The 27,675-nt window shown below is 29.9% G+C and overlaps 2 protein-coding genes and 1 long non-coding RNA gene across 6 annotated transcripts in view; 2 read left to right on the forward strand and 1 right to left on the reverse strand.

The window, feature by feature from the left end:
• The window catches only part of LOC147907071 (zwei Ig domain protein zig-8), an 84,193-nt gene extending 67,379 nt beyond the window's left edge, over positions 1 to 16,814 (forward strand). For 2 of the 3 annotated variants that reach the window (XM_087414314.1, XM_087414315.1), the window contains one exon: positions 12,414 to 16,814. In XM_087414314.1, the coding sequence (XP_087270440.1) occupies positions 12,414 to 12,520 (107 nt within the window). In that variant the 3' untranslated portion in view covers positions 12,521 to 16,814. Of the gene's footprint in view, positions 1 to 10,171 lie in introns of all 3 variants that reach the window. The other variant, XM_087414319.1, reaches the window with a different exon arrangement.
• LOC147907072 (uncharacterized) overlaps positions 1 to 27,675 on the reverse strand; it is a 296,973-nt gene that overhangs the window by 63,062 nt on the left and 206,236 nt on the right. The gene's annotated exons all lie outside the window — the stretch shown is intronic.
• Positions 12,558 to 27,481, forward strand: LOC105152734 (royal jelly protein-like protein). Of its 2 annotated transcripts, none has more exons than XM_087414293.1 (6): positions 12,558 to 12,614; positions 20,900 to 21,066; positions 21,157 to 21,369; positions 21,449 to 21,617; positions 21,887 to 22,125; positions 22,271 to 27,481. In XM_087414293.1, the coding sequence occupies exons 1-6, from the start codon at positions 12,578 to 12,580 to the stop codon at positions 22,562 to 22,564; spliced, it is 1,119 nt and encodes a 372-aa protein (XP_087270419.1). In that variant the 5' UTR covers positions 12,558 to 12,577; the 3' UTR covers positions 22,565 to 27,481. The 2 variants fall into 2 exon arrangements, with proteins under 2 accessions (XP_087270419.1, XP_087270418.1); XM_087414292.1 differs by lacking the exon at positions 12,558 to 12,614 and adding an exon at positions 17,842 to 20,617.

The following is a 27,675-nucleotide window of genomic DNA, read 5'->3' on the forward strand; positions in this document are numbered from 1 at the left end:
CCATTGAAGAAAAAATCTTATTGTATTAATTAAAATTCTCGTACATTCAACAAAAAAAAAATAAATCAGACACTGAAAAAAATAGTAAATTAAAAAAAATATTTATTTAAATAGTTCCAATCAAAAAATACTTTAAAAAAATGTTTTTAAATATTTGTTTGAATAGTTCCAGATAAATATTTACTAAATACAAACACATATTTATTTAATACAAGAATCATTTAATTTAACTATCATTTTTTAATTTTAAGTAAATTTTTTATTTACTAGAAATAAATGTTTAATTAGAACTATTCAAAGAAATATGTATTAGAGATTTAATAAATTTTTTTCAGTGTAGTTAAATCTATATCAAATATTCTAGTCAGATAATCAGAAATTCAATTATGATAACGGATTCTGATTCGTACAATCAAAATTCATTTTGTTTATACATCTTATTGGTACGTTTCTCTCAGTATCGCTAAAGATAAAACGCGTATGTTTTTCTATACAATTTCAATGAGATACAATAAATTATGTATTCGTTTATTGATCCTCATTTGTTTTAGACAAGTCTTCGAGTTTGTTCGAATGTGTTAACTCGTTAGATATACTACTGGGAAACATCAGAAAGAGGAAATATGAATTATTTTATTTACTTGTTCACGATGTGTCGTCACGATTTAAAGCGATGAAGGCTCACGGAAGTGAAACGATACGAGACTATGGAGAAGTGATGCGAAACAGGACGAGGCGAACTGGAGCCGCGGATCGGACCAGAGTAGAAGTACGGGCTCTTAAATGGGCTGGGTATAACGGCGTGAGAAATGGTACTGTTTTGACAGTATACGTCCGTTACGCCTGCCTTTGCCCGTGTCGATATTAATTCCGATATATCGTACGTATATATCCTGCTATTTTCCGTCCCAGATTTTAGTCCTGCAACGCTAATGGTTCTGTTAATCATACTTGTGTACGTTCTTTTGTCTCCTGCACAATATGAACGATGTTCTAGAGAAACAAATATTTATATAATACATATGTCTGCACATCGTGTCTAATGTAATCGCAAAAATCATTTACCATCGCCGCTAATTATACTATTATAGTTTACAAACATTGAATAATTTTTATACAAGAAAAAATTTTTTAAACGTATTTTGGGACACTGAATTCGAATTTCCCAGAAAAATTTCATCACACATCAAATTTTTTTTTGAGATATAACATAGCAGTATTTTTTTTAAGATATAACATAGCTTCTGATTTATGTTTCATAATTTCAATAAAACTTTACTAGATGTATAAAAAACTACTAGTCTTCATATAAATACAATTTTGAATAAAATCTTGTAAATTAGTATTATCTTTCATATTGTCTTATTTAAGTCTCAATTAATATCGTCATTAAAATATAACTTTTTTTATACTTGCAACGTGGATTCGTGGCTGATAAATATATTTATAATATTCAATAATAATGAGGAAATTATTCTGCATTAAAACTATTGTATTCTAAATGAGTTGTGATCATGATATGTTAACAATATCTCTGCATAATACAATCGAGGTCAAACGCGAGCTTAAGCGAGCCTAAGCATAGATTTAACGGACCTATCTCACATCTAAATCGATCCATTGGAAATGTATTGATGTACACGACTATTGATTAGGTAACTAACTACAACAACGGCAGTTGTGCGAACAACTTGTGTCAATCTTATGTAAATCTGAAATGATCTTTAGCTGAGTTTTATCAGCTTTTATAAAGATCTGTAAAGATAAAAAAGATATAGTATCATGATGACATTTCCTATTTAATAAATATTTTATTAAATAAATTAAAATAAGTTATTCTAATAGTTATATAATACCTTCGAGTGCTTTAGCCGAAAAATGTATTTTGTGAAAATATAGGTAAATTACTATGTTGTTTTTAAAAAAAAAAGAGAACAAACAAAATGCATTACGACTGACCTCTAATCTGGTCAAATCGAATGGAAAATTTATACTGCAATCGCGCAGAGATTTTTCTGACTGTATCATGAAAATCATTTTTGCAAGTACAGTTATTGAAATATAATGGTGTGAGAATGAAACGCAACGGCTACTATATATATTTGCGTTTTCTTACCAATCTAAGTGCATCCGCCATTATATACGTCAGGGCTAAATGCTTTATGCATTAACAACGAGATCAGACTTGCACATGAGGCAACATCCCAGTGCATACATAAAATAAACGGATTCAATGTTGCAATTACACTTACAAATTAACATTCATGCATTGCTGATGCCTTGTGTAAAAAATGGGCTAAATAAATTAAAATAAATAAATTATATTAACAAATAAATTATAATAAATTAAAAAATAGGAAAAAAATCACCTCGTCCTTATAACAATCGTAACAAAATAATTATGAACAGAGTAATTAGACAATTGTCCCGGATTTCAATTTATAAATTAATAACAACTAGAATTGCTTTTCTTTTTAATAAAGAGAAGTCTTGTTATGTATAAGACATAATAATCGCAAATACAAACAATTGTGATGTTCGTTTAGATATGAACATCAATTAGTAAATTCGAAGAATATAATTAACGTTGCGTAGGTAGCTTTTGCTCGAGTATCAAAAATGGAACGGTGTCTTTGCGTATCGCGATCTCGAGTGGTTTCATACAAGTCTTTGCATATGCAGCGACAAGTTAACGAAAAAGTTGGCTTGCTCGCTCGAATGCAACGATACACCGAAGCGCGCAATGTTCGCGAGATATGTGCTTGTTATAAATGCGCGCTTTACAAGGCACTCTGAACAATTATAGTCTCTGCCGTGTCAGCGAGTTTTATCGTACTGGCATCGAATTTATGGGTCTCTACCTCATCCGTCGTCGGAATATTTTTAGCTTCATTGGTTTACGAACGACTTAACAACCCTCTACACACACATATACACACACAATTCTACCCAACTCTTTCCTTTCTGCAGTTTTACGCACGGGTCAAACATGCATAAAAACTGTGAAAAAGCCCTCCTTTAGCTTCTAATTATATATAAAATACGAACGAACGTAGTGAATGTAAACAAAAAGCTGTAGAAGCTTTTCATTAACGATGAAACAAGTTCTTCTCGGAAATCCACGGAAATGTGTAAAAAAAAACCCTACTTTACCTTCAAATTGTGTTGTATAGATTTGTAGAATAAATTTCGTTTTCTCATAGTTCAATTCTCTTCTAGTTCGTTGAATAGATTATATTAAAATTTAAAAAAATCTAAATTATAATATATTTTTAATTACTTATACTTTTATTGCGCTAAAAAATTATTTGTATATTTTTCTCACTTTTCATTACTCAGTTTTTAATAATAAAACGTACTCAGTTTTATGAAAATAATTTTGTTAGTGCTACCTTTAGTTTCGAAGGTTTCATACAAGACAAACTAATGAAAAAACTTCGAATGAAAGAGAAAATGCATAAATTTGTAAAATAGAAAATAAATACTTAAATACTGCAAACATTGTATATACGATTTTATCATTAAAACAAAATTTCTATTATTTATAACCAAATTATTGTCACTATTTTTATCTCACTTACGAACATGCAATGTATAGGAAATAGAATTTCAACTGTGTGAATAGTCACTATGTTGTATTAGTGAAAATTCATATACGGATCGCAAATACGCGTGCCTCAATACTGCGCTCACGTACGAAAATCACTAGAAACATATGTCACGGGTATAGATACGGTATCGCTAACATTCCTAAAATGTTTAACGCGCCTGGGGGTAATGATATCAAAGTACAGACCAAAATGCATGGCGCGATGCGGACGAGTTTTGAATGCATTTCAACGGACCGAATTCCGTTGGGCGCGGTCGCTCTCATGAGGCTAATTTCGTTTTCAACCTGTTAAGCACGTAATTGAATACGTGCGACTCTCGAAATACCTTTCACGGCCTGATCGAACATTATAGGCCCGAAGCATTTCTTATAATGAAATTACGCTTGGAGGGCCATGTTTAATCGTTAAATATTTTCTGATCATGAAACCGATGACGAGCACAATACAATTATTCGGCTCAATCATAATCTACATGTTTACCCAATGATGTTGTATGAAATAGCAAAACAACATCGACGAAGAGAAAATACTATTTTTGCATACTTTTGCATGATTTTTGAAGCTTTGGAAATTAGCATGTGTAATTTCTTTTTACGCAATAAAATATTATGAAAAACCATATAGCAAAGGTTATAGAATAAATATAGTACAATAAATTTTACATTGAAACATTAAAAAACAACATTCATCAAACAAAAACAACATTTAAATTAATTCTTATGCAAATAATAATATTATTATTATTTGAAAAATACTAAATTTAAAAAAATTGTCACAGATATTTTTCTTCAAACCTTTGAAGATAATTATAAAATGGTATTAGCTTTTTTATTGCTTAATGAAATATATGAACAAAATATCGCGAAAAACAAAAGATTTATCTTCGCGATGAACTTCTAAATGTACACAGTATCATACTTTATGTGTATTGCAGCATGTTACAGTATTTTGGCTATTTTGACCGACGCGCACATAAACGTTCATAATATTCTGGTCGTACGATATGCACTAAATCGCCCTAGAGAGGACATTAATGTCCATCTCTATATGAGACACATATAACGACGGCCAAAATGCACAACGCTTGTTTGCGTCTACGCTGTTTAATTACTTAAGGATCCAATTAAATAAAAAAGCATTTAAAAAATAGCTACTTTAAACAAAAGTTTGAAAAACATGACTATAGGATACTGGAAACAATTACGTTAAGTGCAATGCAAATTTTTATGCCATTTTTTTCTTTATAACAATCATATTATATAAATAAACGTTAAATAATTAAATTTGATACACGTTATTAAAAATGCATATTTATGTCGAATTTTTTGATAAAAATAATCAAACGCGTACGAAGAATCGTGCGATTTTAATTAAACCGCATATTATATTGTATTTCGTACTGTATCTCTGACCGAAAAACCCGGTTTATTGTTTAATCAAATCAGCCATACAATGGAAAATTGCGAAACGCTAGTGAATCATATTATATTTTATAACTTCTTCAACAATAAAGCGTTCACCTGCTGTTCAGAGGAACAAACGAAAACTTAGCAACTTATCAACTTGGGCACATGCGGTTTTTTTTATTTTACTACCAAGATACGAGACTCTAAACTGAACCATTTATCCCTTGGGTACGATATTCTTTGCCAATACGCGCTACCGGAATTCACTTATAGGTATTTAATCCTGAATATTTTTCTTTATAGGAGAAATAATGTGTACTCTTAATAAAATAAACAATACTGTAAATGAATAAATAAAAGATTTAGATAATATATGACAATATACATACATTATATACAATATAAAAAAAATTAAAAAATAGGTTTGAAAAAAATGAAACATTTGTAGTATTGAATTCAAAATATTTCAAATAAAACTTTAATGTTTCGAGCAATGTTAATTAACATTATTTCTATCAAAAATAAAATGTTAACATTTTGAACTTCAACTCTTTCATAAAAAGCATTAAAAATTTACAATAATAAGAATATAAATTTATAATAATAAATATAAATATATCATATCATATGTTCGTTTCTACATTAAATATTAAAATCATTGAATATAATCGAAGCGTTATTAAAACATTATTTAAAGGCACAAGGCTCTGTACAATGCGTTATCAAATTTTTTACAATAAACTCTATACATATATTATAGTAAAATATTTAACATATATGTATTTATAGCTATAACCATCAAAAGAATCGCCATAACATATTCGTTTAATTAATTAGTTGTTAAAATAATAAACATAGACTTCCTTCTCAATCAATCCGACAACGTAATTAAATTTCTCTCCACGTATAAATCAACGAAATCCTGTCTGACATCTGCTTGGCAAAAAGTGATAATACAGTAGATTAATTTGCATAAATATCTTTTCGATCAAAATGAGGTACACTTTATTCTTTAAATAGACGTGTCAGATTTATTGTCCGATAATAGCATATTCAACGAAATTAATTTTACATACAAGGGACAGAATATTCTATAATTTATTCTGTAATAAATTTTATCGAATATTTCATGATAGCAACGAATTGACTGGCACGAATCTGTACTCGATGTATAGTATAATATTATATGTATCAGTACGTACAAAGTCATTACACTATCATCGCGAAAACTTCAACGAAGAGCCATTCCATTGTATGTTATTTTCCCTCGTACAATTAACGAGACTCAGTTGCACGATTAATTAATTTCTACGATTGATTTTTACGATTAAATTAGTACGCATATTGAGACAACGATTATTTATCGAAACGGATATGCGATTTCATGCGATTTATTCATTTAAAGCAAGAATTGGAATTATAAGAAATGAGAAATTTATATTATTGTTTTGTTTGATATCCACGGATAAATAATTATTTCTTTAACAATATTTGATTTCAAATATATCTCGCTTTGAATTTTTTGCCGATTAAAAGATAATTTGACTTATATTATTGTAGATTGATTGAAAACGCGAAGTGATACTCATTCGGTCAAATAGTAAAAATAAAGGAAAATCTGCAATCTCGATGAAAACCTCGAGGAGACCTCAAAACAAAACCAATTGTTTCATCATTAATCATCAATATCTCGTAAACTAATCAATTACAACAAAATAATTAATCACACACTCGTTAGAAACGGTAAAATCATAGCTTTCGAACGAGATCACAATCATCCCTCTGCAATTATTTTACGCAAATATATTAACGATTATTTCGATCTTGATGAAAAACAAAGATTTCAGAACGAAATTGCATCTTTTTCATCTTATTATTTAAACAAAGTTAAGTGACATAAAACTCATCAAATCAATGTTTTATATGAAAAAAAATCAAAGTTCACAATCAATTGCATTTTTGTTAGCTACACATTAAAATAAATATTAATGTACTGTATTAAAAATAACTTTGTTAATGTATTGGTTATAATAAGTTATAAAATTTATTAATATATAAATATTAATATACATTTATACTACAGTATAGTTTGTTATTAATCATTGACTTGTCACAATAAGTTAATTTTCAGCTAATCATTCTTCCATCATCATTCAAGCAACTATGATGCGACGCTATTTCATTTCACGTTACCTCTAAAAGCATGATAAGTAAAGAGTACTAAATACTTCTATTTAATACTTTATTAAGTTCAATAATAAATGTGGAAAATTCAATTTTAATTTAATTTTTATATATTGAGAAATGTTATTTTCTTGGCGTGTAATATAAAAATGTATTAAATAAGTATAAAGGATTTGTTGCTGAGCAATGCATATTTATCAATAACTATCAATTAGCATTTCGCTCATGAAAAAAGGAATATGAAAGTGATACGTGTTATCCATCTTGCTATTGTATAAATGTGTGACACATGTAAAACGCCCAACGCAGTCCAACATATGTAGAGAAAAAGAAAAGCGCCGTCAGTTAAAGCAATGGCGGTCGGATTGATAACCATTATTGATTGCGCGCGGTTTTCATATGTGGACCCCGTTCTAAACGGTCCTGTGTTTTCCTTTTATCATCGTGATACGCGTGCACACCTCCCGAGCTGAACCGTCGCGCGATCGACTGCACATTTCGAAAGAAATAAAAAAGACTAAGTGTGGTCCCACATAAATTGTTTTCCGGAGCGTAAGTTAGCGGTTCAGCGACCTGTTCGAATTTTACGATGTAGACTACGGTGCGCAGATTACGTGCGTATATTTCACAGAGCTATTATTTCGATTCAGTAAATTACTTTCCCGTGGAGATCAATATATAGAATTGCCTCCTCCCCACAGAGTCACAGTAACAATTTCCACACAGGAATCATGGAAGAAAAATAATCATTGCACAGCTATCTTAAACCTTGCACGTCACGTGGTATCACAACTTTAACAGTTCTTAGAGAAAACTAGTCATAACGTAAAACTTTCAAATTCTGCCAATATGTTATAAACGTTTCACTCTCATATTCTCGTAAATTCTCTCACTTCTTTAAATTACTTTATTTGTAATCAAAACCTTTTTTTTATTATATTTCATTCTTTAATACACTTAATATAAATTTTGAATGATAAAAAATCTATTATTTGATTAATTGACTTATTATTAAATTTAAAATATTAAATAATTGTATAAATTTTTGCCGATAGCATTTTCTGTATTTTCCCAGTTCAATTTTCTTTCTTAAAATTAATCTTGCATTGACTCTCCGTCTCCAATCCAAATATTTTTTTATTCAGCCTTTTTTACTGTTTTAATTTTCCAAAAAGAAGGGGAAAAAATTCAAGATTAATTTCCATATCTATTACATTATCAAATAGATATTTCAGAAGGGAAAAGTTCACTCTCCTTTATTTCTGAAAAATTTGAGAATAAATTATTTCACTTATGCCAAAGAAAATCCAGATTGCAAACGGAGAGTTATTTCTACAAAATTTAAATTAATTTCTCACGCAAAACGATTTTCCTCTTATTCTGATTTTTACAAACTTTTATTGCAAATCTTACTTTTTGTATTTAAAAAAGAATATAACGTTTATTACGAGAATTCTCCCACTTAATTTCGCAATGTATAGCGGGCAAACTACGAACCATGGATGCTTGGAAAGTATTGGAGTTATCGCAAGAAAGTCGGCAGAACGGCAAGCTGAGTTAGATGTGGTAGCTAGTGGCAATCGGACAGCACAAACCGGCGGATAACATACGAGGTCGAAAAATTCGCGGAAAGTTATCCACTTCTTTATACTCTTATTTGCGCTCTATTCGGTCGTCGCACACGTCGTACACGATATAATTTATGAATTTAATATTCGCGCTTCTTTTTCGTTGATTTCTGCTGCCAAGTGTAACAGTTTCAACCAACATGTTCTGCGTTCTATCTTTAAATTCAAAAAATAAAACATATATTTAGATATAAATTCCTTGCATTTCTAAAATTTCCAAAATTGATTAAAAAAAGTACTTTTGTTAAATCAAATATAACTTATAATGTTGTCTTTTTATAATATTAAATTTAAAAATAGAATATTATATAGATGGCCTAGTTTTTATGTCTGCAAAGCATCTTATAAAGCAACGAAAACTTTTGATTAGAAGGATCAGGTTTTTTGTTCACCTTTTTGAAAATTATTGTCGGCCAGTTTTCGCCCATTCTAGTCAATTACCGTCCTTCACGCGACGGAATTTCGGTGCCTTAGAGAGCTTAATCTTCCGTGACGTGCTGACTTCGGCTCATTGGGAAACTTACTTGGTGTCTCGAGGGTACGCTCGCATCTTTTGCCTCGACAGACAAGCCTAGCGATAACAAGAGGGACGAGGGATACCATTGCCGCCATTGCCAACCCATTCTCTAGGGTGCCATTGTTCTGCAGGAAGCCCTTCGAACCGATAAACCATCCGAGAATGGATTCAAAGCCAGAAACTTTTCACCGCTTTGGCAGAAAACGCGTGCAATTTTATAAAATATCGTCAATTAACGTTACAATGTCAACGAATCAATAACAGAACGTTTATTATTAAAAGTTTCACAAATTCGACACTGCATTTTTAACGTGCATCAGCGTGTCCGTAAAATTCCAACACCGGAATTTAAGCTGGATCCTTCATGCACTACAAAATGAATGAACGTTTCAATATGGAAATATACGGAGTTAAGTAATGAAACGCAGTTCTATATAACGAAATATGTTGCCCTCTGCGCGTCGCTTTCCATATTCTTCGGGCGCTTCTACTCGACGACAAACTAAATTAAAACGTTTCCGTTGTTGCTTCCAATGGAGATGAAAAGACAAACACAAGCCAACGGTCCGCTGTGAAAACGAAAATAAAATAAAATAACTGTTATTTGACTCGTGTCTAAAGACTCGCTGAAACCCCGATGCCGGTACTCCTGTTCCAATTTTTATTGCTTATATACTCATGCCAATAATGATAAATGAATGTATATGACGATGTCTCTTGTTGTTTACGATACTTTAATTTCCTGGTTATCAGCTTCTTCTCTTCCATTTCATTCCTGAATTTCAACCGCGAAGTTATAAATGCGAATTAAATTTTTGTTTGCAGAGCAACATTTTAATTACAGCGAAGATTACGCGTGGACTTGAAAATTCTGTGCAATGTTCATAAATTAGAAAATGTATAACTCCAGTTAATTTGATAAATAACATGACTATTATTTATCAAGAGTATAACATCTCTTGACAGATAATAGGATGCTAAAGTAAGCATCTGAATATATTAAAGCATCTGTCGTATTCTATATTATTATTGATTAATATTACAAACACAGCAAGTGTGAGTGATAATTAGAACTTTTTATAGTTCTATAATCTTATCGATTAAGAAATATCCATCATATTTCTGTAACGTGTCTTAAACTATTTACGAGATAGAACGACGAAAAAAGGAATTCGATAATACAATAGATTTCAGATTTTAAATCAACTATAAGATTTAATCACAAACGAATACTATATAATTCGGGATTTGTTATAATATACACAAATTCTGTTCGGTAAATCAGATCTCACGGAATCGTTCCAATTTACTATATCACACAAGATAATTTCATCAGGTACTCGATAAACCAATTATTTTACAAAAAGAAAAGTGCGGTTCGCACTCACACTAAACAGAATTGAATTAATATTCTATTGTATGTTGTACAAATATATTGATTCTAAGTACGCGCGCGCGAGATGAACTCGATTATTTGAACCTGCTCGATCAGTAATTGCTTACGCTAGCAGATATAGTTCTTAGAACATATAATACTGAAAGGAGCATAGTCCTATCAGTTCCGTGTATTTAATTGTAGAAGAATAGATTGAGGAAATGATGGTCTTAGATGGTCTTTATTATGCTCCATACTAAAAAAGAAATTAGTGAAAATTATAAGTAGCAATCTTAGAACATATAGTATTATATGTTCTAAGGCTGCAGCTGACAGTTGTGTTTAATTTGGTTGCGCGCGCTTCTCTTTCTACGGTCATGCGCATTGCTAACTAGGCTCATCATCTATTCTTCTCTCGTCAATCTACTCGCCTACACTTTCAAGAGACTATGCTCCTTCCAGTACTGTACGTTCTAAGATATAGTTATGATTCTTGTCCTGATCCTTCTGGAAGTACAGACGAAGGATTGAAGAGCGAAGGCGAGTGAGAAGTTCTATAGCCTAGCGGAATGATACGACAATGCTCCATCGTCTGATGGTGTGGAGCATTCCTCGATCTAACATGTCCTTGTTCCACAGTCACGTCGTTCCTTTGGCGATATCTTAGAGGATGCTCCTAAATCTACCGGAGCAAGTGATGTCCCACGAGTACCAAGATTCGATGATTGAATAGCTCAACGAACCAGTTTATCAGAAGTGAACCTTATAATATATGTGTCTACGAAAGTTAGCTATAGAATTTCTTATAAAATTCGATATTAGCTCGCACGGCTGACTGCCTTCTTTCTTGTGCTGGCACCTGTCGTCCAGGCTAATCATCTACCCGCCTTCTCCTTCTATTCTTATTCCCCCTCCATGCCCACTTTTCTATTCGGTATTTTTTACTCACTAATGCTCTGTAGCCAAATTCGCTCCGTTTATTCGCCTTCTACGTTTAATTTTTAATATGTTTTATGGATAGATTCGCGATAACAGAGTTTTGTTATCAGGAAAGATTAATGCTAGTTTTTTTATTAGAATTTAATTTAATTTATAATTCTTGTTTATATCATATAAATATTTTGTATTTACCGCGCGTTAAAATTAGTAGCGTTGTATTAACCGAGTCGCATAACGCGTTGAATAGATTGGCAGCAATAGTCATCAGTCGATATCGATAGATCACGTTGCGCAGTCGAAAAAAATGATTTTGCTAAAGTATTTAAAAATGTAGCTAAGCATAGATCTGAAAATAATTTTGTTCGGCATAAAATAATTATGTAGGACATTTAATTGTTAGAATGTTAATACTTTTTGTAGCATTCAATAGGCATCAACGTTTAAACATTCTGTATGATTATTTTAATAGACAAAAATTGTTTTCAGATCTATAGCTAGTTAATTTTTAGATACTTTAATAAAACTATGTAATATTGTTGAACCAGATTTAATTTTTATGCGAAATTTCTTTCTTCGTGAACAGAAGAGTAAAAAAAAGGCTAATCAACGATGTTGCATTTACTTCACGTACACGCTACAAGCGTTTTTCCATTTCGATTTCCGTTCGATTAGAGACGAGAACAATCTCATCAGTGTCACTCGTCGGATCGAACAGGGCTATTCCGAGCTCGATTCATGTGGCATTGCTCGCAGTGTTTCAGAGGAGTGAACAGCGAAAAAAGAAGGTGAATCCCAACAACCATGTGTGCAAAATATCTACGAGAAAGAACAATTACTTTGAGAGAGAAGATACGAGATGAAAGTGAAAAAAGAAAGAGACACGAGAGACAACGAAACGATGCACGAACGAGAGATGCATGGTTCGTGAACGACCACAATCACCAGTGGATAATGGTAACGGTAAATTGTTTTAGTTAACCTAAAGCCGTTAAATATTGAGCTGGATACAATTAAAATTAGTGGAAGAGCCATTTCGCTCTTGGCTCGTTCATCATTCGATAATCACTTTAATACGATTTTTATACCGTTTTATATCATTTTTCGAAAAATAGTGCGTTTGATTTGCGAGAATAGATTCATTATAATAAATTTAATGCGCTATGTAGCGATGCATTTAACTGTTTCATTCTTTTCTAAAATAAATGTATTACGAAAACGCTTATGTATGTATTAATCATAGATATAATAAATAAAGAATACACTTTTCCTAATCTTAACATCTGAATAGTTATTGGATCTTAAAAGAAGGGGGAGGGAAGGGGAAGAAATTAACTTAAAACTCCAAATATTACTAAGAGTAAACAGCCGCCATTTGACCCAATCTAAATTAGAAATAAATCCAATTAAAGAATCCGATTAAAGAGCACCCAATTGGACAATTAAGTCTAAAATGACGGTAAAAAAAAGAGAAGATAACCAATAGAAGAACATTATCGACATTCACACATAAAAAGGTTGCGCTATTCTTGTTAATATCTAATCAAACTACTTCATTCCTTCTAAACTGATAGCGACACCTTCATAGAAATGGGTAGTCTATATCTATTGTGTCTGTATACTCTCTAAATTTGAATCAATGAATAATTACTAATTACCTTTTAGCTAGATTAGCTAGATTAGGAATTTCACATTTAATTCATTGATTACCAATGGCATACTTGACACTGATATCAGTGATTATCCATTGATTCAGATTTAGAGAGTATCTAGTATTATAATATTATTAATAAATGCTTCAAATATTACGAAAGTAAAAAAAAACGCGTAATCAATATTATTATTAGCTATTCGCAATATTATTGTCTTGTAATATTTTTTTTAATTGTTTTCCTTTTATTGTTGGTCTTTTTAATTATTGTAGACAATACTATAGTGGGACATGTAAAGTTAACACCCCAATTTTAATTCTCAAGAGCTTTGATTAGAATTCTAGCTTCTTTTTGAAGCTATCATAGTGAGCCGAGCAGAGAATTCAATAATTTTAATAAACATACTATAGTCCATCTTGATTCATTCTTAATGTCATTTTGCCGGAGAGAAACAGGAAATCCAATTTCATCCTTAACCCCATTAGTCCAAGGCAGCGTTTGCATGTTTTAATAGAAGCGGGGGCTATCGCAAACGCGGTTTGCATTGCGCCTTTCGCGACGACATAGCTCGAGGATAAACCGAGCGCGAATGTAAACCTGGACTAGATTCGTTTGAAGTCCGCGAATACTAACGTGGCGAATTAACGTTAACATCCAATCCGCCGAAGAGACCCGCCGGCGCTTTCGCCATCACATTTACGTTCGCATCCGTGGCCGACTGACAAGAAACACTGCGAATGAAATGATGAGTAACGAGATTAAACTCTCTGTAGTAATGGCGGAGGCGATAGCTTTGCATTGTAAGGACAATACGAATATCAGCAGTAACAGGACGTGTAAAATGGATAGTGCGCTTTTTCCGACATTTCGAAAACCTATCCTCTCCTCTGCACATTTGACTCGTATAATTTTATCGTCACTTGTTTCATAATACGCTGCAGCTGTTTCGCTGATGTTAGCAAATGACCTGCTAAGTACCTCTCCTTGTTGAAATAAAAAATATTCATCATTACTAAAAATGCAGTTAAATTCAACACTCTGACCGTCAAACTGATTTTGTACTCGTTGAACGTATTCTCATTCCACCCCACATCGCTGATAATTAAAATGGTACTGGACTGCTTGTGACATCACTTGTTCATGTTCGAGATTGAAAACGCATAGATGATGCAATTGTTAGTAATATTTTTTCAGAGTTTATGCATTTACATAATATATTATTCAATAGAATATTGTAAATATCTATCTAATTATCTCGTATTAACATTATTACCTCTAATGATACAATTTTAATTGTATCAACTATTGATACAATTTTAATTGTAAAATAAAATATCAACTTTTAAGAAATTATTGCGCAAAATTTCGAAAAATTGCAATATCCACGTGGAACGATAATTAAAAGTCGCAAAGGAAAATTATAATGACACTGTTATAATGACTGATATGATGCTGATAATATGGGTAAGAATTATCTTTTTTTTTGTCTTCGAGTCTGTTTACGAGTGCCATTTAAAATTGATTTTGTTCGGTGTCTGATCTAAGTTTTAATACAATTTATCTAAGGTTTTATCAGTATAAGATGGTTAATTGAATTATAGTATTCTGGTTATAATTGATATTTAAACTTTTTTCTGGATAACATCAAATTAACAAAATATTTATAAGTTATATTGCTATTTATCTATTAAAAATAGAGGGATATTGGGTAAATTGTACTTATCGCTGATCTTTATATTGTACCAATACGATTTTCGCAAGTGACACGAGCAATATGTGGAGGTTACTATTATGATAAAAAAGAACTGGATTCAATGTGTCAGGTGCTCTAAGTGGTTGCACGAAACCTATAGTGACAATCCTGACATTTGCCAAAACTATTTAAATAAGTGCTCAAAAAATTAATTACTTATCAACTATTGAATCTTTTTGTTAAATTTTTCTATTGAGTCTTTCTATTGAATCTTTTCTATTTGTGACGGAAAAATCTGTAATTGATTTTATTTCCCCAAAATTTATTTTTTCAAAATATTTGAGATTTTAATATTCTGAAATATAGTGCAATGATAGCTTAAATCGATTTAAATATTGTTTTTTACTGTTTTCTTAAATGAGTTTTAAAAACACAGAGTCTAATTTCTGTTTTTTATAATAAAAAAGTTTTTATTATACTCAGTTTGAAATTAAAAATAAATTTATTAATAAATGAGTTTAAAAATTAATTTTGTTTATTTTCCCAGTAAACAAAATGACATTATTTACTGTCATTTTGATGTTAAAGATATTATTTTAATGTCAAAATGACAATAAGCAATGTTAGCTTGTTTGCTACAATAGAAGTACGATTTAGGAACCAGGTGGTACAATTTAACGACCCGGTCTTCAAATCATACCGAAAGCTACTTTTTTTTTAAATCTAATTTAGACAATAATCCAAATCCAATTATCCAAAACGGATAGACAGTGAGTATTAGTTTATTTTTTTAAGAGTGATATATAGTATATATTTATAATATATAAATAATTTATATTACTATATACTGTACGTATCTGCTTCTGCGTTAGATCAAATGAAATCGTCTCTTTGTTCTGGATTTTGGAATAAAAGATGGATTTAAAGGAGAGAGAGTTTGTCCTCAAAAACTATTGATGTTCGATTTAGATAACAATAGACTCGTTAAGCTCGTTATTATCATTCCATCTAACGTTGCTAATAATAAAGATGGCAATGGATTGCTCGCGACACCAATTGTTGAATAACAACTGAGGAGCAGACTTTCAAAATGCGTAATTTGTCCAAAATTTATCCAAAAAACTAGAAAGAAAGATAGCACACAAGAAAATTACGCACTTTACAGAGAATAATAATATGTCAATCAGTAGGACATGAAATATTAAACAAAATTGTTAAATAATTGCTAAAAATATTAAACAAATGCATTTTATTTGTCTCTAATTAAAAAAACGTAATGCACTTCGAAATGTCTATATTTCTTCAGCATATAAATTAACGATGAAAAAATGCTTTCTGAACATCTCAGAAGCTTATATTAATAATAAGGCCTTCAATATTGAACACTCAATGCCACCCCTAACTAAAAAAATAAAAATTTTGAAAACACTTTGAAAGTTTGCTCCTCAACTATTAATAATTTTAATTATTACAACATTGAAATATCAATTTTTAGACGGTCATTGTGAAAAATTTGCAATTCTCGAGTAGAAATTAAAAATTGAAAATGACTTAATATTACTGACAAACAAATTTCAAATTAGTCTTAATAATAATTTAAACTTTAACGAGACAAACTTCCGCATTCTCGAGTCGAATATAAATGAAATAGAAGAAGAGACAAATAGATGCTTCCAATCATCAGTCATAAACCTGGACCCTGGTAATATTTTAGCCTTAGAATTTGACATCTTATGTTCACTAAAAAATAAAATGATCTTAAAAAAATTTTTGTTTAAAATGTTTACATATAAAAAAAAGAAAAAAATATAATGTATAATTAGTTACGCACACTTTTATTATTATGTAATATTAATACATTGTATATATGTATAATTAATAATAAAATAATTATATAAAACAATATCTTGTTAAATAATGTTTACTCACTGTCCTTTATTTCACAATTATAAAACAAAAAGTAAAAAAATGGTAATGATATTAAAAAAATACGATATTAAATTTTATATATATATATATATATATATATATATATATATATATATATATAAACAAAGATTGAACAGTTTAATGGTACTATCTTTACCTGACAATATTTTTATGTTCACTATGTTCAATGTGTATTTCTTATATAATAAACATCCTCCATACTCCAAGGACTCATTGATAAGATAACATATTGTGCGTTAGACATACAGTGAATGCAAAAAGTATTCGTACAAAGATATTTTTTATAAAAAAAACTTAGTTGTAGAAAATTAACATTAATTAGCAATTTTATATAATAAATAGATTCTATTGTATTATATAAACCAGCTCTACATGTATTCCTGATTTTTTAGAAGCTAAATTTCTCGATTATACGAACACTTTATGACCATTCAAACAATACAATTTTGTATTTTCGCTTATTTTTAAGATGATATATTTCTTATAATGAATGCACATTTTCTTGGTACATATAACTTTGAGAAACATACTATTTTATTCTTTATGAATAAATTGTTAATTACCCAACAAGAAATAACCGTCAATTAGACGTCAAAATCATCATATCGATTCAACATAAATTCAATAAATCATTTCTCACTGGATAATACTTTTTAAAACAAGATTTTTTTAAATATTTTCTCTGTACAAAATACTTTTTGCACTCACTATACATACAATTATTATTATCAATAATGCTAGAGCTCATATAACTTTAAACATTGCAATTTTTAATTATCAATTGTATTGTATAAAGAACTACTAAAAATATTATTCTATTAAAAATATTATAAATAAGTACTGCGTTCTATATAAACTTACAAACTTACAGTAGCTTTTATATAAATCTGCCATGAATATTATCTAATATTGCACAAGCTGTTTATTACTACGTTCACTCCTGCTATATACGTGATAAAGTCTATTGCTGAAACTCAGTCATTTATTACAAATATTAGTGACTATCATAGTAATAATGAATACTCTACCATGTTATACTGAAAATGACGTATCTATTACTTATTGTATTAATTCTAACAATCATAAATATAAGTTTTTATGTTGAACTGGAAGATCTATTATATAAACAAATGGAAGTATCTATCTTCATTATCTGTGGAAAGATTCGACGCAAGAGTTGAAAACGCGATAGAATCTGACAATTATAATATAACACGCTAACGCGTGCATTTCATATAACGTAGACAAGACACTAAGTAGACTGATGCTAATCAAAGAAATGACAATAATTTTATATATAAGATGTTTTTATTTCATAAAACACGCACATAACATTTTGTGACTTAATATTTAATTCGGAATGCAATTATTATATTAATTATCTACATAATAAATTGATATACAAATAAGTTAAAGAATTTCAGTACAGCTTTAATTTAACTACTTGAATTATATTACATTTATCTACTTATTTTTAAACATTAATAGTTATGCATATTTATACTTTATAATTTACAAAAATGTTTAAAACATGGGAAGCTTTTCTATAAATAATGATGGCGTTCGCTAATCTCTAGTGATTGTTAATATCTTTGTTGCAAATATTTTAAAGTGCTTTAATGCTTCCCCTCTTTTGCGGGATGCGAGATATTTAAGATAACTATACATAACATACGAGAATATCAAAATTAAGTAATAGCGAAACTAATAGATTAACTACAGGCAGTAACTCTGGCAAATACGCCGCCCTGAGATTTACGTCGCAAAAGTCAGAAAAAATAGAAGGAGTGGGGATAATTTTCCCGCAACTACTCTACTACACGCCTTTATGTTATAGTATTAGTATTATGTTATGATTTCAGTTTCTTATTGTTAATATTAATGAAATTATTGTGAATTGATTTGTCATTGTGTTAAGTAACGCCATCATAAGTTATAATCTACATGAAATGATTACTGTAGGACGTGCAAAATACTTAGTGGTTATTTCATGATACATGAGTATAGAGAAATAGTAAAGCATGTCGTATAACAAAATGCAAGTACTTTGCTCTTATATTCTTCGTTTAGTTTGTTGTCTTGTATATCCCATTTGTTTGGGATATACGGCATTTTTAGCGGACGGGATTTATGCTCAAAGTATATAAAGTGGGCAGATTAAATTCAGTGCACTAAATCCAATAAACGCATTACATGAAATATGTATCTCATATCATAATACTTGTAATACATGTGGGAAGATTGTAATTGTTATTTATTACTTCATATATATATTTGTCATTCTTATTCCTTAATAAAATTTTATAAACGCATTTTAAGTACGTACATAAGTTATTGTATCTTTTTACGATTTATTTATATGCATTATTTGTAAATTTTTCATGAGCCCTACATATCCCTCCCTCCCCCCGTGAATAGCCATATATCCCACCCCTATGGAATATGCGATAAAAATACAAGAGTTTAAAAAAGTTCATTTTTTAATACGAAATATAAATATTTCGGATTTCCATTATTTTTTCATAATAGTTCAAAGTTTTTATTGATATAGTTTGTTTACTTTAGTTTGTTTAAACATAATAAATAATACTTAATAAATTCAGTTTTTGATAAGTTTATATATCGAAGTTACCCTGTATTATCTAGCTAAAGGAGTCCGACAATTAAGGATAATATGATATTTTTTAGCAATGTCTCAGAAACGTTCATTCTGCTATATAGAAAGATAAATAGTTTAATAATACTGTCTTCATGTCACATTATATTTTGCACATTCACTATTTCTTATATAATAAATACATTATCCTCCGTTATTCAAGAATTCATTGATAGATAACGATAAAAATTATAATATATGCATTGAAAGTTGGAAATATTTCGGGAAATCTACTATTAAACAGACTTCAGGTTGCGCTTAACGATATATTAGATTTAAACGAGATAAATTTCTGCTTTCTCCGATTAAATAGGAATCGAATAACAAATTGTTTTGCTTCAGCTATATAATCATCACGGTCGTAAACCCGCACACCATTAACTTTGGAATATATATAAAAAATATAACTAGTATGCACAATTTCAAAATTAATATATTATTATACGGTTATAAAACAAAAATCAAAAAATAAAATATAATTATATAAAAAATACTTTTCATTTCTGAAAGTTCCATTGATAAAAAACATTTTCCATATTACATGCACGTGTACAAAGTGTCATGAATAATATGAATGAAATGACTTTAAGCGAGGTCGCATTGTTTACTGCTGGTGATAGTGAGAATTTCTTGTAAAGTATTTTCATATGTATTAAGTTGTAAACTTTCCGTAAATATCGACTAACATCGTGCGATCCTACTATTAATAGATTTGTATTTACGAAATACGTATCTATTGATAAAGTTTAGTTATGTTATTTTTTTTGTTTATAAAAGCTATATGTTTATAGTAACTATAATAATTGTTCACTAAAAATGAAGCAACCTTTATTTGTCATATCAATTCTGACAACCGTAACTGTAAGCTTTGGTGTTAATCTAACAATAGTATACGATTGGAAATACGTTGATTTTCTTTGGGAAAATGAGAAACAAAGAGAGATTGCGATAAATTTTGGCAATTATAATCCTAATTCATGCGTTTTATACGACGCGGACAAGGCTCAAGGTAGGCTAATACTATTCAAAGTAAGCTAACTAAATTTGATGTAATTTTACATCAAATATAATTATATTTCTTTTTTATTGAAACATAAATATTTTTTCTAATAAACGTAATTTATGAACATAGTATTTAATATAAAAAATAGTATTTAATATAAAATCATGATCAACATTATATTCAACATATTGATAAAAAAATAAGTAAAATAATAAAAATAGTACTGTTGCAATATAAAAGTATATATATTTACAATAAAACATATTGAATAGCATGCAATTTTTGTAGATGGCAGAATATTCGTTACTTCGGTAAGAGAACAGGGAGTACCAGCTAGTCTGATGACAGTATCTGACAAAACAGGACCGGGAGGTCCACTTTTGGATCCATATCCAAATTGGTCATGGTATAATGAGAATGATTGCAATGGTATTATAAGTGTATATCGAGTGTCTGTGAGCATCAATATTTTTTAAAGCGACATATAACTATTATAAATATAATTAATATTACTATATATTATACACATCTACATTTTGCATTAGATCAAATGTAATCACATCTTCGTTCTGGATTGTGGCAAAATTGGAGAAGACGCCGTTTGTCCTCCGCAACTATTGATCTTCAATTTAAAAAATAATAAGCTCGTTAAACGTATTCGCATTCCACCTCACATCGCTAACAATAAAAATGGCACTGGATTACTCGTAACACCACTTGCTTATGTTCGAGATTGCAAATATATAAATGATGCGACTGTTAGTATAATGTGATTTAATTTGAAATGCAATTATTATATTAATTATATAATAGATTAATATAGAAATATGTTCACAGGTATTTATGGCTGATGTAGAAGGTTACGGTTTGGCTATTTACAACGAAAATTTTGGTTTCTGCAGAATCGAATCTAATTATATGAAACCGACCGATGCCAATTTTACGATAGAAAATCAAAGTTTTTATTTGGAAGACGGGATTTTCGGCTTAACAATTATTTATAAACGTAAGTACTTATTTTTGATACAAAAAAAATTATTTCGATTTATATTTCGATTGTTATATAAACTCATTACGTCCGTATATAATATCTAAAAATTTAAATCCATCTTTAAGTTGATATTTGAATCGTATCATTTCCATTTGTTTTCACTTTCTTATCTACTTATACATATTTACGCTTAACTAAAGTAAGAAAATAAAAACTTTGCCAGTAAATAATGTCATACTGTTAAACCTTTGCGATTATTAATATTTCCCTTGCAAATGTTTTAGAGTTGTATTATGCTCCCTTAGCGGGAAAGGAAATATATAAAATGGATCTGTTTAATCTTCATCAAGAATGTTTAGAATCAAGCCAAAGTGAAGTTGATAAACTAACTCAACTAGCGGGTACATTATCTGGCCAAACGGGACCGATAGCATCCGAGCAATGCGCAATATTTTTTAGCAATATTCCGGAAACATCCATTTTATGCCAAGATACTGGAAAAGAATTTCATTCTACCAACACAGTAAGATATTTAAACGCATTTTCTTTTCACGTATTATTCGGTAACAAATTATTTCGAATATTTATATTCTACTAACATTATTTCGTTTCTTGAAAGCATTATTAGTACGATTTTAATTCTTGTAAAATCAAATATTAATTTTTAGGAGGTCATTGCGCAAAATTCCGACTTATTGCAATTTCCAAGTGGAATAAAAGTTGTAAATCATAGAAAAAATCTGATGATTTTAACAAACAGATTTCAGCGAGTTATTACTGACACATTAAATATAAATGAAAAAAATTTCCGCATTCTCACCATGGATTTAGAAGTAATACAGAACGAGACAAATTGTTTTGCTTCATGCAGCGAAGATCATAATAAACCTGAGCACCATATGCCTTGGCATGATAGACCTTGGTATGATGATAGATTTTGGTATCACTTTACTAAACGCTGAATATGATAAACGTGATGAGAAAATATGATAAACTTAATAACTGACACATATAATAAATACAATAAACATAAAAGAATATTTTAAAGAAATGTTCTTTAAAAAATATATAAAAAACATGTTCCAAGAACATAAGAATAAATTCCAATTTGTATGCAACGAGAATAACAATCTAAAAAAGTTTGTAAAAATACATATTTTAATATATCCGGACGTCAATAATTTTCACTCTTTACTTTAATTAAATAAAATTCTCATATAAATTAAAAGGATTGTAAATTGTTTAATATTGTAATAATTTCACATATCGTTTATAACAATTAATATATAATATTTAGGATCATTTTCTTTTCAATTTTATACTTTTTAACGACTATAAGTTGTTTAAATAAAAGTATAAATATCTATATTTGTATGTTTTTTTACGTATATGTATATAAATAAACATATAAATTGCCAGTATCTAATATATGTATATCTAGATCTCAGAAAATCAAGCTTATCAATTTTAATCAGGTAAATCGTAATAGAAAGTTATGACAATCTTTTAAATGTATAAAAAGTTCGTGATTATATTATTATCATCGATAGACCACATTATTATGTTATATTATTAATTAAAAATTTGTATCGAAACGTAAAGAAATTTTTTGTTTTATTAATCCTTAAATGTTTTAATTAATAATATAACAATGTGGTAATTAATAATATAATAACATAATAATGTGGTCTATCGATGATAATAATATTATCACGAACTTTTTATACATTTAAAAGACTATCGTATTCCTTGATACATACTTTACTTTTCATTTTTTTTTTATTTTAGTCTTTATCAATTTATTTTAATATAAATCATTTGTCAATATAAAATACTTGTACATTATATTAGAATTCTTAATAAAGGAATAAATAAAAAGTTACAGGGAGATATATTCAAGTATATAAATTATTTCGTTAAAATCAATTAAATAAATATTATATTATAATAAAAATCTTGCGATTGAAAGTGTTATAATAATTAGTTTACGCTTATCACTTACATTTCATAGCTACAAAGTTTAACTGGCCTTAATACTGAAATAAGAATTGTTGCATGGAAACGTATTACTCTTAAGATACCGAACATTTCATACGTTCAACATTTCTGCTGTACTTAATGGAATCGAATAAGCCATACGAGCGGACTTTGCTGTTTGCATAGATACACGACGCAACGTCGAGGCATACTGCCGCCGTTGACATAAATCCAGATTCGTATGTTGCTACGCTGTAAATCCTCCAAGTGTGTATGCATTCTGCGTAGATCACGTAACATGTCTGCCATTCGCTAAATTACCACTTATACTCGAAAATTAGTCCTCGTCATTTCGAGTAAATGATATTTACATACTAACTTTGATGTATCAAATTAAGATATTTATACATAAAAATATAATTAAAATATTATTAAAAAATATTAATAATATTTAATTTTTACATTAGATTTTTATATTAGATACATTACACATAGAATGAATACCTAATATTAATTTAAAAAATATGCTCTCTTTAATCATTTGATAAAATATTATTTTCCCAATACTTTGAAGAAAAATCAACTCTGCATTGACCAAGAATCCTACAGTTGAAGAAAAGTTTCTAAACAGATTATATCAGTATCAGATTGTTCGTTTACCAGAAAGAGAAAGAGAGAGAGAGAGAGAGAGAGAGAGAGAGAGAGAGAGAGAGAGAGAGAGAGAGAGAGAGAGAGAGAGAGAAAGAGGGAGAGAACTAAATCCTATTTTCGGAAGTTAAGCTCGCAACACTTTGTGGCCTCACCCGATAAACTCATCCGTGTTTCAGGATTCGGAATTCTTCTGCCAAAAATACGTTTTGAGAAGGGAAGAAAGAGCGAACGAAACTGCTAGAGTAGCGGGAGAGTTTCTGACAACTTAGTGAAACAATATCGCGGTTTCTACAGTAGGAACGGAAATCACTCGTGCTTTCCTGCTCTGACCGCTACAGTTCACGTCGTTTGCGAGTGGTTCATCAGAGAAGGGATAATTTAAATAACAGACCACGTTTCCCACGCGATCTTCTCGAATAATTAATCAAAAAATGTTCAACTGGAAAACACGCACACTCATGAAAACGCATGACGAATTCGGGATTGTCCGAAGATATAAGCCGAAATACAATCTAATTTAAAGAATCGCATACTGCAGATACCTATATCAGTTTTTCATATTGTGACGCTCTGATTAATTAAAAGACTATAATAATTTTTCCGGATATAAATGTAAATTTTCGATATGTTTGTGCAAAATCGAATGTCTGATCGTTAATAACGTAATAAAAATTTAATGTACATATATAATCATGGGTGATTTATTTTGATACCGGAGCGTTCAAAAAGGAATGAAAAAAAGTTGGCAAACAAAAATTCGTCGAACGGTATATTAATCGTATTATAATATTATCAGAATTTCGTTTGTCCACAAATATTGACTTTTATATCTAATTAGAAATTCTTTTTTATAAAACTTGATCAGTATACAGATAGTATAAAAAAATATTAAAATTCAATTGATTCAAAAAATAAATCATTTAGCAATAAAAGTAATAAATGTAAGTAATTAATTTCAATGTGCGTTTATTCTCAAACAATTATATGTTATATAACTTTAGTAAATATACATATAAGTGAGTTGCAAAAATACGGCCACTCGAAATAAATCAAATAAATGATCCTTCCTAATGTTGATTCCTTCAACCACGGCGAGAATTGACTAAAGAAGAACTAAAAGAGAGAGATCTAACTATGAGTTTTCGTAGTTCGAAATGCAGGGACGTGAAAGCATTTTACCAATACGGGAAAACGAAATCGAAAGCAAAGCAAGTATTTTGTTACCGTTGAAACGAAATGACGAAACCAATCGAAGTGCATGGGAAAATCATTAGTCTTGGAGACGTTCAACCGAGCAAGTTTTGTAGTCCGCGCTGTTTCTTTCTGAGTTTCAATCCGCGACGACGCGAATTCAGGTCGATGAAAGACGAAGGAAAGTAGTTCGGGCACTCGATTTTCCGGACTGTCGGAGAACTTCGTTAGTCTTGGCTGGAAAACCCCGAAAGAGGGTCGTTACCTTATCGCGACATATAAAATATTTTCGTCTGTGGTAGTCAGAACGTACTCATTCCGGAAGCGCTGTCTTCTGAAGTTTTATGTGCGAGAGGGTGACAAATCATAGATATAATGTTCCATGTGCCCATTGAGATCTCATCTAATATATACGTTTGATGTTATCACAAATATTGATTTTGTCATGATACAATTATAATAAAATATAAAATCATACAGTAATTTAACAAAAAAAAACTTTACGATATTAAAGAAATAAACAAATAATTCTGTGTAGTTTTACAATCTTTTCTGAATAAAAGTTTTTTCTTGTTAACAATCTTTACATTACTTTAAAGATTTATTTCTTCTTTTGTGAAAAATTATGTCTAAGGCAATTTCTCTCCCTTTTGACGTTTGTTTGACACGGTAAAAATATCAGCAGCAAGAATAAAAAGTGTCAGTCCAATTAGAGAACAAATATCGCGTTTCAATTGCAACCAATTGATCGTTCTGGAAAACGAATGTACGAGTAAACGCAACACTATATCCGATCCGCATACGACGCAACAAACAAGTATTGCATCCCGTGTCCGACATGTTTCGCCAGTAAATTTATGCTCTATTCTCCTATTTCTCTTGGCCGTTTAATACGCCACTCTTGGTTGCTATTGTTGCAATCAGCATCGCGTTCACTCGCTTGGAAATGAATTTTGAGAGTTTATTATGTAATCATCATTAATAACTATGCATTAATTATTAATAACCAACATTATATAAGGACATAATATAAGGAAAGTCTATTTTTGAAACTTCCATTATTAATTTATACAAAATATCATTTTTTTAACTTTAAAAATTACATGGTACATCTATGATTTAATTCAACATACTTTTATCCATTAATATTAAAGGATTTAAATAAAAACAGTCTAAAAATATATTATTTTGCTTAAAATTTTATAAATTTATAGTCGACAGATTGGTCAAAATATTGGTAAAAATTTTTTTCATAATTGCTCATTACTATAATTAAATGTTTGTACATAAATGTACTAATAATTGGTCCAGATGAAAATTATACTTGACATTTTATGTGAATAATTTAAATAGTATAATATAAATATTCTTCAAAAATATTTTCATAATACAAAAAAAGTACAAAAAAATTAAACAAAAAAAAACAAGTAGTTCTTTTTCCAATAAAATATGCCGTTGGTATAATAAAAAAATTAACATAATCGATAAAGTTTTTACGTGCGAGTGTTATATATATATATATCACTGAATTTTTAACATAAATTAAAAAGCATGATAAATTAGACCGTAAATAAAAAAAGCTTACGGTAATTTTGGGACCCGAAACTATTACGATAACTTTCTCGCAGCATAAAGAACATAGTTTGAAAAAAAGCTCATTAAGATTGCCTCGTGACATGCAAAGTAAAATTGATATTTTTTACTTTAATTACGTCTGACAAGGGATATCATAAAATGACTAATAAATTCTAATTGAGACGAGTTTCTCCGTTCTGTCGTTTAAGACGTCTGTCTTCGTTCTGTCTAAGACTTCATTTCGTCCTGACATGATCTGAGCATTTTGTGCGCACAGCTTGAAAACGGGCGGTGGGCGTTAAATAAAATCTAGTACAATTTAAAATTTAATAAGTGAGTCAAGTTTCTAGAATGGAATTTTAGGGAGTAATATCGCGAAAACTGTTGATTGAAATGGCGCGCCTTTCTGCGACGTCGCTGGTAAAAGGTCTGATGTGACTTCCATATCTTGAGCGAGAAAAAGTGCAATGAAAAAAAAAAAAGAATTCGCCGCGCTCGTCTCACGGCATCTTCGAAAGCAAGGCGAGAGTTTCACGTGAAGCATCTCTTTGCCATGTCATTTCTTTGTGAGGAGTGAGCAGGGAAAGGAGTAAGGTGTAAGCGAAACGTCTTGCTTGACATAGCTCTTGCGTTTGCACACGTGCACGTGTATGTGCACGTGTCCCATCGCCAATGCACT

Source organism: Acromyrmex echinatior, chromosome 16 (assembly GCF_024713525.1).
Source record: "Acromyrmex echinatior isolate Ae372 chromosome 16, ASM2471352v2, whole genome shotgun sequence".
NCBI classification, from domain to species: domain Eukaryota; kingdom Metazoa; phylum Arthropoda; class Insecta; order Hymenoptera; family Formicidae; genus Acromyrmex; species Acromyrmex echinatior.

Coding starts and splice junctions, on each gene's coding strand:
- LOC105152734 (XM_087414292.1), top strand. CDS start 20,425: ATGAAGCAACCTTTATTTGTCATATCAATTCTGACAACCGTAACTGTA. Junction 21,067..21,156: donor TAAGTGTATATCGAGTGTCT/GTGAGCATCAAT, acceptor ATTTTGCATTAG/ATCAAATGTAATCACATCTT. Junction 21,618..21,886: donor CTTAACAATTATTTATAAAC/GTAAGTACTTAT, acceptor CAAATGTTTTAG/AGTTGTATTATGCTCCCTTA.